This window comes from Trichosurus vulpecula, chromosome 2 (assembly GCF_011100635.1).
Source record: "Trichosurus vulpecula isolate mTriVul1 chromosome 2, mTriVul1.pri, whole genome shotgun sequence".
In the NCBI taxonomy this organism is placed as follows: domain Eukaryota; kingdom Metazoa; phylum Chordata; class Mammalia; order Diprotodontia; family Phalangeridae; genus Trichosurus; species Trichosurus vulpecula.
Genome location: NC_050574.1, coordinates 458,618,204 through 458,629,525, shown reverse-complemented (window position 1 = coordinate 458,629,525; position 11,322 = coordinate 458,618,204). Strand labels below are relative to the sequence as shown.

The window sequence follows — 11,322 nt, the reverse complement described above, 5'->3', positions numbered from 1 at the left end:
AAACTATAAGCAATTTGGGAGAACAAGGAATAGTTTACCTATCAGATTTATGAAAAGAAAAGAATTCATGACCCAACAAGAGATGGAGAACATTACAAAATGCAAAATGGATAATTCTGATTATGTTAAATTGAAATGTTTTTGTACAAAAAAAGCCAATGCAACAAAGATTAGGAGGGAGGCAGAAAATTGGGAGAAAATCTTTACAATTAGTGTCACTGATAAAGGCCTCATTTTCAAAATATACAGGGAACTGAACCAAATATATAGGAATACAAGTCATTCCCCAATTGAGAAGTGGTCAAAGGACATGAACAGACAGTTTTCACAGGAAGAAATTAAAGATATCTACAGGCATATGAAAAAATGCTCAAAATCACTACTGATTAGAGAAATGCAAATCAAAACAACTCTTAGATACCACCTCTCTCCTGTCAGATTGGCTAAAATAACAAAACAGGAAAACAATAAATGCTGGATAGGATGTGGGAAAATGGGAACATTGTTGCATTGCTGGTGGAGTTGTGAACTGATCAAGCCGTTCTGGAGAGCAGTTTGGAACTATGCCCAAAGGGCTATAAAAATGTGCATACCCTTTGATCCAGCATTACCACTTCTAGGGTTGTATCCCAAAGAGATCACTCAAGCGGGAAAAGGACCCATATGTACAAGGATATTTATAGCGGCTCTTTTTGTGGTAGCCAAGAATTGGAAATCAAAGGGATGCCCATCAATTGGGGAATGGCTGAACAAGCTGTGGTATATGAAGGTAATGGAATACTAATGTGCTATAAGAAATGGGAATGATATGGACTTCGTAACAACCTGGAAGAACCTACACGACATAATGCTGAGTGAGTGAAGCAGAGCCAGGAGAACATTATACACAACCACAGATATACGGATTCTGTGATGACTAACCTTGATAGAGTTTGCTCTTCTCAGGAACACAATATGCTGAGAAAGCTCCAAAGGACTCAAGATGGAGAGTGCTATCTACATCCAGAAAAAGAACTATGAAGTATGAATGCAGATCGAGGCACACTTCATGCTCGCCTTTTTCTCCCCTCCCCCCTTTTTTTCTCTCTTTTGTATTTGTTGTTGGGTTGTTTTTTTTTTTTATTCTGTTTCTTCTTTCTCATGATTCATTCCATTGGTCATAATTCTTCTCCACAACTTGACTAGTGTGTAAATTAATTCAATGGCAAGTTATACATGGAAGTTGCATGGGATTCCATGCTATCCTGAGGAGGGAGGGGGGGGAGGGAGGGAAGAAAACCTGGAACTCAAAATTATGTAGAATTGTGTGTTGCAAACTAAAACTAAAACTAAAAATAAAAAATAAAAAAACTATATACCCGCTAAATTAATTATACATAATCATAGTTAGCCTCCAAGAGATTAATCTTTGACAAGAACAACTACAAATACTTTGGAGTATGCAAAGACCACTCTTGGCCATACCAGGACAACTTATCTGAATTGCTGAAAGAAAAGTTGCTGCTATTCAATCCCTAATCCATACCAGTGTCCAAAATAACCAACATCAGAGGTCCCTTTTGCAGCGGTGACTTTATTTTTTCTTTCTAAAATAATTAATTTATGATTATTTTTCAACATTTACTTTTATAAGATTTTGAGTTCTAAATTTTCCTCCTTCCTTCCCTCCCCCTGCTCCCCAAGATGGCATGCAATCTGATATAGGCTATAAATGTACAATCATATTAAACATATTTCCACATTGGTCATGTTGTGAAAAAAGAATCAGAAGAAAAGGGAAAAATCACAAGAAAGAAAAAAAAGAGAAAATAGAATGCTTCAATCTGCATTCAGAATCCATAGTTCTTTCCCTTGGAAGATACCAAGGCAATCCACTTCATCCTGGGCCATTGCTAGTCTTCTGACTTTTGTTTTTGCCACTGGACCTCAATGAGAAAGTAAGAATGACAATTTTGTGCAAATCTGACTTACTTAAATCCAATTCATGCACAAGTCAATACATCACCCCTTGACATCATTGGTGTATTAGGAGGGCAGAATTTATAATTTCAAAGTGGATCATATATATGTCTGAAAGGTTCGGAACCGCGAGATATAAGGAATCTTCAATGTAGGAGGCAGAAGAATCAAAGCATATATTTAGGCTCCACAGTAACCAACCCACAAACCAGCATCCCCATTGTGATATTTTGATCAAAAGCTTCCAGGCCCAATAAGTCCACCTCGCAAGAGTAACCAGGAGGCCACAGAGAAGCATGATGGTATAAAGCAAAATCATATACATGCTTCCCCTCTATGGTAAAAAGATTGCCCACTGGCCTCAAGTCCTTCTTCAGCACTCCTCAGTCCTCATGTAGGTCAGCTCTGCTACCAGCAGCTCCTGCTTCAATTGGTCCACTTCAGAAATGAAAGATGAACAACATTGATTCAAATGTGTTGAATAAGAAAACAGTAAAGAGGCTACAGCGATGTATTCAAAAAATTATACACTGCACACACTAGATCGCATTTACATGAGAAATGTAGGGTTGGTTCAATATCAGGAAAACTGTAAACATATGTTTATAAAATATGTTTATAAAATAAACATATATGTTTATAAAATATGTTTATATGTTTATAAAAAATATGTTCATATGTTTATAAAATAAATAAAATAGCATAATTTCATCAAGAGATACTTCAAAGGCTTTTGGCAATTAAAATAACTACAAAATGTGTAAAATATCTAAAGTTCATCTGCCAACACATACATAGTAATTTTGTAAATAAAATTAGAAAATTCTTTATGAAAATGAAGGAAAGTAAACAGGAGAATTAATTACTCATAATGCGGTCATATTAATATAATACTCCTTAAATTTATTTGCATATTCAATGATATAAGCAATCAAACTATTAAGGGATGACTTTATATATACCTAAACAAAATAATAAAAAAAATTCATCCGGGAGAAGAAAAGACATAACCTAATGAAAACAAGCACAAAGAAAGGGGACCTAGAACTACAATTATCTGAAAAGAAATAATTATCCAAGCAATTTGACACTGATTTTAAAATAGAAAAGTGGCAGAACACACAAAATAGCAGAAGGAAGCAGGGCTCCACCCCAGGAGAGCCTGGATGTTGCTGGGTGAGGTTTTTCGCCCATGGAGCTGGGAGCAGAGCAGAGCAGAGCAGAGCACAGTATGGGCTGCAAGGACCAACCAGACAAGGAGCCAGGCGGAGCGTGCCCTAGAGCCCTGAATCAGTGAGCTGTGACAGTTGCCAGACTTCTCAACCCACAAACACCAAAGACAACAGAGAAGAACTTATAATCTTATCTTATAATCAATCTTTGTGCAGGGAGGTGGTGCAGTTGATAGACTATTGTTCAGTTTCCTGATTTGTAAAATGAAGAAAATAATAGTGCCTACCTCCTGCAATAGTTGGGATATTCAAATGAGATATTTGTAAAACCCTCTGAAAACCTGAAAGCATCATACAAATGAGAGCTACTATTACCATTATCAGCATTGGTATTACTAGTTAGTATATGCTTATCCCATTCCTTATACCTATTACTTTGAAAACCATGCAATGCTATGGAGATGAAAAGTATGCAATGGGGGTATCTCCATATGTAATATGTTTCTATTAATTGATTTCTTTTCCTCAATATCCGTATGACTTCCAAGAGTGATATTCAGACTTTTGTTGTCTAATGCCAGGATGATCTGTCAAAAAAAGGCCAATAAAAGCTGTTGAGTGCATCATAGAACACTTCTGATGGTACTCTGTATTGCCAAGGTATCATTTAAGGAGGGTGACAACCTTATAAGTTGGGAGAGATCATTCTTGAAAAGGAGAATAAGGAGGTAGGTAGGAGGTGTGTTGTTATTAAGATGGTGCCATTTTGCAGAAGGTCTAAAAGGTGGGTGGGAGGAGAGAAAGTGGGGGGCCCTCGACAATTTGCCTTGTTGTTTGTCCTTTGTTTTTGAAGAGGACCAGTGACAGTGTATGTGTCATATTCTGACTTGCAGGTGAATTGAATTTAAGTGAAGCAAGCAGAGTCAACAGCATTAATCTCTCTTCTAGAGCCATCAAAGTCCACTGGGAAGACCAAAGTCAAGACAATTGGGGAGCAGTGGGTGACCTTGGCCTTTCTAAATTCAGGTCATTTCCCAGTCCTCAAATTTGTCTGAGGCAAAGACTTTCTGAAGTTTTGATGAAAAGGAGCTTAAAGATTTAGAGTAATAAGTAGTAAAGACAGTCAGCTCAAGAAAAGCTTCTTTTTGATTTTGCTTGTTGTTTGTTTTTCTGTGTGGAGATATGAGTGTGATTGCATATGTATCTCAGGGCAAGAGTTATAGAGAGAGTGGGAAGAATACTGGGGGAGATCTCCAGGAAAATACGATGGGGAATGGGATCACGGGTGCATGTGGATGTGGTTTGATTTGGCAAGGAAAAAGAATATCTCCTTTTCATGCAAGATAGAAGTCAAGAAAGAAATAGGTGGGGAAGATGTCTGAGTGATGGATGAAAAGGAGGAGAGAAGGGGAAGCTCTTAATTAAAAACTTTAGTTTATTCAGCAGAGAGTGAACGTGTGTGCCTTAGCCAAGAATTTAAGTTAGACAGTGTAAAGGGAAGCTTAAGTGGGGAGGGATGAAAAGGTTAGGAATAGCTGTTGTGGTGAGTATGACAGTGAATCAAATAAGGATGTGTAAAAAGCATTGCCTTTCTGCATTAGGGGCCTAGGTGATTATGTAACATAAATTGGAAGTTGACCCAGTTAGCTTGCTTTTGTGCTTCTGGTAATGTGAATGGTTGGAAAGGAGGTGGATGCTGGAAGTGGTCCAAGATTGGCTTTTGGTGAGAGGTTCCCTGAGATAGAAAAGAAGGCAAGGAATTCAAGAGGACAGGATACTATAGTGTTGACCTGGCTCAGTAATAATTAACATCTTGTAACTGGGGTTGAGAAAGGGTTGAGAAAGATGAGTGGGAAAGTCCACCCTGTATATGGTAGCCAGGGATGTAGTGTCAGAAGAAGGGAGCCAGGTCATGACTCCTTGAGTGTTCAGAGATGGAAAGGGTGAGAAAAAAACCTTTAAGATGAAAGGAAATGTGTTTGACATTGAGAAATCGGTTTGTATGTATAAAGTAGAAAGGTCAGAATCATTGGTCTAGGGAGAAGTCCAAGGGAATCAGAGAAATGCTAACTATAAAAAAATGGAGGCAGGTAAATTGTCAGTGGAGGGCTCATGGTTCCACTTGGAAAACTAGATTGGTGTGGACAGGTGGACTGGGAGGGAATTTTCTTCTAATTGTTGCTTCAGATGCTTTCTGCCTTTTTGTTCTTATCATTTTGCATTTCTAGGTGAAGAGGAATAGCCCTGGGTTTTTTTTATCTCTTCGCTGACTCAGCAGCCTTCTTGAGGAGGAAAACGAGGGATATTCCTAATTACAAATTTGGACAGTGAGTTTCGACTGGACCTTGTAAGTATTTAAGAATTACCTTTGTGACTCGACTTTGACCCAAATTAAATGCATCATTTACTAAATAAAAACAATTATTAACTTTGTGGGGAGGATTTTTAATCATTCTGAATGGGTGGGGGGGCTAATTTTGCAAGCATGAAAAGCTACTACACAAATAACTGGGGTCAGGAAAAATAGCTCTTAAAAATGAAGACAAATTACCTCTGTCAATATTGCCATGACCAAACTAGCATTGAAATTTAATGCGCCCTGTAGCAAAGCTTTTACAATCCCAAATATTACACTTCAAAGTATTCTGTAATACAGGATGTCATTCCATTACCTTATTCTTGATCATTTAGAAGGCCCTCAATAAATGCTATAATGAGCCTGTTGTTGTAAACATATGTCCAGCTTTTTCCAAGTCAAATCTGAGGCAGTAAGCATTTCTGAAGCTCAACTCTTGTAGTCCCTGTGCATATGCAGGGGATATAAAGAAAGGGAGAAACAGGTCTTGATTTTGAGAAGCTAATAATCTAATTAGTTTTTTTTTTTTTTTTTTATAGAAAAAAGTCTTTATTTCTCCAGAGGAAAAGAATATGCATACTTTCAATTCTTGTCTTTAGGGTACAGATGCCAAGGCTGGTTTTTGCAATTCTAGCACGCTGATCTGGTTTTCACAGGTGACTCTTACATTTGAGCTGTTCAAGTTTTTCCAAATGAGTTCACTGACTCACTCATCATCAGGAAAATGTCCAGACCATTCCTTACAATACAGAACTCTTTCAGGGTCAGTCCAATTATAAACTAGGACTCCCAGGGATGGAAGCGGATTGTCCTGGAGTATATTGGAGATAATCCCAAGTGAAACTTCTGTTCAAAACCCAGATTTCAAGGCTGCAGCATATTCAGAACAAATACTTTTTATAAAAAGCATTTTATTCTGCAGCCCTGACTTAGAGACAACCCCCCCCCCCCATACATAGTCCTTTTGCTTGCTTATATATTATAATATAAAATTACTTCACTACGGACCAAGTGCCCTTTCCTTTGGCATTTACTCTAATTAAATGATCCAAAGAAGCTCTTCTTTCACTTTACCTTGGGAAGAGCTTTTATGTTATTATAGTGAACTACCATAATTACCAGCTGGGTTGGAATATGGCCTCTCTGTCACTGTCCTTGCTCATTCCCCACAGGGACAACAAGGGTAGCAGAATGGAAAGACCGTTCTCCCCACTCAAGATGGCGCTGCCTGGTGCTGTGTCCCCTGGCCGTGGCCGCTGCCTTTCATGAAAGGCAGCGGCTCTCGGCCGCGCTGCTTCGGCCGCTGGGCTCCGTCCTGAGCCCCGGCTTCGGCGGAGCCCGGCCGCGGAGGGCTGGCGGCTCGTGGGGAGGCTTGGGGAGCCGCCGAGCCTATCAGATTTCAGACACATTCAGACAAGCCTCCTGGAAGCATTTTGGGACACACCATTCAAGACAGTTATTTGAGATTACAAAGGCTTGCCAGACGTGGCCCTTGGTAGAAAACAGAACATGTTGGCACGGTCATGCAGGAGGAGGACTTCACACAGATCCGAAGGAAGGGCTAAAAGATGTAGATACCCAAAAAATCCTAAAAGTAATGCTTTCGTACGTATGGCCGAAGGATAGACCTGATCTACGACTTCGGGTTGCCATTTCTTTGGGCTTATTAGGAAGTGCAAAGGCCATGAATATAGTAGTTCCCTTCATGTTTAAATATGCAGTCGACAACCTCAACCAGATGTCAGGAGACATATTAAACTTGAGTGATGCACCAAATACAGTTGCAACCATGGCAACAGCGGTTCTGATTGGCTATGGTGTGTCAAGAGCTGGAGCAGCCCTTTTTAATGAAGTTCGAAATGCAGTATTTGGTAAAGTGGCTCAAAATTCCATCTGAAGGATAGCCAGGAATGTCTTTCTCCACCTGCACAACTTGGATCTGAGTTTTCACCTGAGCAGACAGACAGGAGCTCTGTCAAAGGCTATTGACAGAGGAACAAGGGGTATCAGTTTTGTCCTGAGTGCTTTAGTATTTAATCTTCTTCCCATCATGTTTGAAGTGACCCTTGTCAGTGGGATTTTGTATTACAAATGTGGTGCCCAGTTTGCACTTGTCACCTTGGGAACATTGAGTGCATACACAGCTTACACAGTTGCAGTCACACGCTGGAGAACTAAATTTAGAATAGAAATGAACAAGGCAGATAATGATGCAGGTAATGCTGCCATAGACTCACTGCTGAACTATGAAACTGTGAAGTATTTTAATAATGAAAAGTATGAAGCACAGAGATATGATGGATTCTTGAAGTCTTATGAGACAGCATCACTGAAGAGCACTTCTACCCTGGCTATGCTCAACTTTGGACAAAATGCTATTTTCAGTGCTGGCCTAACAACAATAATGGTTCTTGCCAGTCATGGAATTATGGCAGGGGCCCTTACCGTTGGAGATCTTGTAATGGTGAATGGGCTGCTTTTTCAGCTTTCACTGCCTCTGAACTTTCTGGGAACTGTGTACCGAGAGACTAGACAAGCACTCATCGATATGAACACTCTGTTTACACTACTCAAGGTAGACACACAAATTAAAGACAAAGAGATGGCACTTCCCCTTCAGATTACACCACAGACAGCTTCGGTGGCTTTTGATAATGTACATTTTGAATACATTGCGGGTCAGAAAGTCCTGGATGGAGTATCATTTGAAGTCCCTGCAGGAAAGAAAGTGGCCATTGTAGGAGGTAGTGGGTCAGGAAAAAGCACAATAGTGAGATTGCTATTTCGCTTTTTTGAGCCCCAGAATGGTAACATTTATATTGCTGGTCAGAATATCCAAGATGTCAGCCTGGAGAGCCTAAGGAAAGCTGTGGGAGTGGTGCCTCAGGATGCTGTTCTCTTCCATAACACCATCTATTACAATCTCTTGTATGGAAACATGAATGCTTCAGCTGAGGAGCTTTATGCAGTAGCAAAATTGGCTGGAATCCATGATGCTATTCTTCGGATGCCTCACGGATATAACACACAAGTTGGGGAACGAGGGCTCAAGCTTTCTGGAGGAGAAAAACAGCGAGTAGCGATCGCCAGAGCCATTTTGAAGAACCCTCCTATCATTCTCTATGATGAAGCTACGTCATCATTAGACTCAATTACTGAAGAGAATATCCTCAGTGCCATGAGGGACATGGTGAAACATAGAACATCTATTTTCATTGCACACAGATTATCAACAGTGGTTGATGCAGATGAAATCATTGTCCTGGATCAGGGGAAAGTAGCTGAGCGGGGAACCCACAATAGTCTCCTCACGAGCCCTGGGAGCATCTATTCAGAAATGTGGCAGGCCCAAAGCAGCCCTATGTCAAATAGTAATAATCCTAAGTGGGAAGTGAGAAAACAGCAGACATCCAAAGAGGAGGAAAGGAAGAAACTCCAAGAAGAAATTCTCAACAGTGTTAAAGGATGTGGAAACTGTTCCTGCTAAACTCCACAAGACATTTTAATAATCTAATTAGGTAGACAACAAACAAATTATTGTGTACAAAAGATCTATACAAGAGAAAAATGAAATAATCTTAGAGGGGGAAAGTCCTTTGCTTTAATTAAAAATGAATGATAGTGGCTTCTGGTGCCAAGATGGCAAAGTGAGGAAGGAATCCTCTGAAGCCTTCCCAAGTTCCCCTCCTAACAGCTAAAAAACTGGTGTAGAATTGGTCTAGGAGCAGTGAAGCAGCTTACCAACCCAGCAGGAGAGATCTGTCTCACTGTGATGGGGGAGGGGAAAGAAAGAGGTCCATGAAGCAAGCAGGCTCACAGCAGGGGGCTTCTTTGAGCCTGGGGCAATCCACCAGTGAGTCCCCTAGATAAGTGAGCAATTTGTGCAGGGGTGTAGTGCCACAGGACAACAGCATCCCCATCCCCCTGCAGGAAAGCCACCAGCCAGAGGGCTTTGACCCATTGTTGACCAGTGGTGAAGCCCCAAGACCCTGCCCCTTGGGGACTCCCAGCAGAGAAACCATTTCCATAGTTCACTAATTTCTATCATCTTGGCAAATGTAGCTCTTGAATTTGTATTTTCTTGTCAGATAATTACTACTTGAACCTGAAGAGATTTGGGAAGACCAAAACTTATGTGCATTTGCCTATTCAGTCTGTTTGCATAACTATGTCTTAGTTTAAGTACCTCAATTAGATATGGATATTTTAAACCTAGAATTCATATTGTCCGTATTGACCTGAGGTCAAGACAGGACTCATCATACTCCTCCAGTTGTCAGAGGAAAGGAAGAAATAGATGATGGATTCAGTTAGGGATCAAGGTATTCTATGAATCAAATCGAAAGATGCAAAATTCAAGATTCTGACTTTTTTGATTACAAGATGTTAAAAATTAATTTGTTCTTTAAAAAGAGTCTCCTTTCCTAGTCTTAAACACTAGTAAGTGACTATCTTAATTTATCCTGTGAAGTTTTGTTTTTGTTACTGTTGTTGCTTTATGCGATTTTATTGAAGCCTTTGGGATTTGTGTCTATTCTTTCCTGATATGCACTCCCACCCACAACTATCATTTGTAATGCAGAATGACTTAAGCAAAACTGAACAACATAGCAGCTGAATCTCATAGCCTATAGTCCTTTCTGCATCTGTATAGTCCCCATCTTGTTCTCTTCCCAGAGGAAAAAAGTGAGTTTCACCATCTTTTCTCCCAGACTAGGATTTTTCATTACAATTAAACAGAGTATGTTCTTCAGTCATTTTTAGTTGTGTCTGACTCCTCATGACCCCTTTTCGAGTTTTCTTGGCAAAAGTATTGATGAATCTGTGTGTGTGTGTGTGTGTGTGTGTGTGTGTGTGTGTGTATCCTTGATTCCTGTCTTTGATATCTTTGGGGTTTCCCTTCTAATTCTAGGTGAATTGATTTTGTTCATGCAAAATCTTCCTTAATCAAAGGTACTCTAAGATTTTGACTTTTCTTTTATGATCACCTCTATCCCTATTGCCTATTTTGGCTCATAAATGTGCCCCCAAAGAAAGCTCTAGAAACTATTCTCCATTTCCTCCCTCATTTTGAATGCTGTATGCTAGAGATGAATACTATGTCTATTATCCTTGGAGGAAAACCCCCTTAAAAATTCCCGGGAAGAAAAGGGTCTCCAAAGGTACTGAAGGGTGATGAATTGATTTCAGCCACACCAACCCCGTAAAACGATTCAATCAATTTGTAGAGAGGTGGTGATTTTGAGTGTGGTTAAGGGGTAGCAATTATACCAATAACCTTTGATATTAAAGTTGTATATTCCACTTGAACTCATTGTGATGTATACATTTTCCTTTTCAAACCCTCACTTTTGTCAAACTGATTTCTGGTTTTCCTTGAAGTTCTCCTAGAAAATAAAATTCTTCCTCTCTCACTTTTATTCTTGGGTTTATTGAACCCTGGACTACCGAGTCTCGGTTACTTCTGGGACTTCTTATGTAAGTTTGTTCCATTAATCTACCTTTTTAAGAAAACAAACTTTTTGTTTTAACATCATTGCCAAGTTATGTTAATTTATGATGGTACAATTTGACACCTGTTAATGCTAGCCCCCTTTATCCATTCTCTTTTCATTACATCCATTGAGATTCTTGATTTTTCCTCCTGTAATCTCTTCTAATCTATTTTATGTCTTCTCTTCTACACCCTATCCCAAATGCTAACCTCACAAAGACCCCTGTACTCAGTGAGGGCCAGGACATCACAGACCTTTTATCTTTATCCCTCAGATACCACACCCAGAGCTTACACTTAATAGATACTTAAGAAATTCTGATTGAATTAGTTGCATTGAG

General features: G+C 39.6%; 1 protein-coding gene across 6 annotated transcripts; it reads left to right on the top strand.

Moving 5' to 3' along the window:
- Positions 1–3,994: 3,994 nt before the first annotated feature.
- Positions 3,995–10,244, top strand: LOC118835864 (ATP-binding cassette sub-family B member 7, mitochondrial). 6 transcript variants are annotated; one of them, XM_036743151.1, is made up of 4 exons: positions 3,995–4,157; positions 5,360–5,478; positions 6,087–6,143; positions 6,660–10,244. In XM_036743151.1, the coding sequence occupies exon 4, from the start codon at positions 7,538–7,540 to the stop codon at positions 8,972–8,974; it is 1,437 nt and encodes a 478-aa protein (XP_036599046.1). In that variant the 5' UTR covers positions 3,995–4,157; positions 5,360–5,478; positions 6,087–6,143; positions 6,660–7,537; the 3' UTR covers positions 8,975–10,244. The 6 variants fall into 6 exon arrangements, with proteins under 6 accessions (XP_036599046.1, XP_036599043.1, XP_036599042.1 ...); XM_036743148.1 differs by having other exon boundaries at positions 6,027–6,143; XM_036743147.1 differs by having other exon boundaries at positions 6,027–10,244.
- Positions 10,245–11,322: the final 1,078 nt, after the last annotated feature.

What these genes read in the sequence shown, in the direction of transcription:
- LOC118835864 (XM_036743151.1), top strand. Translation starts at nt 7,538, where the DNA reads ATGTTTGAAGTGACCCTTGTCAGTGGGATTTTGTATTACAAATGTGGT.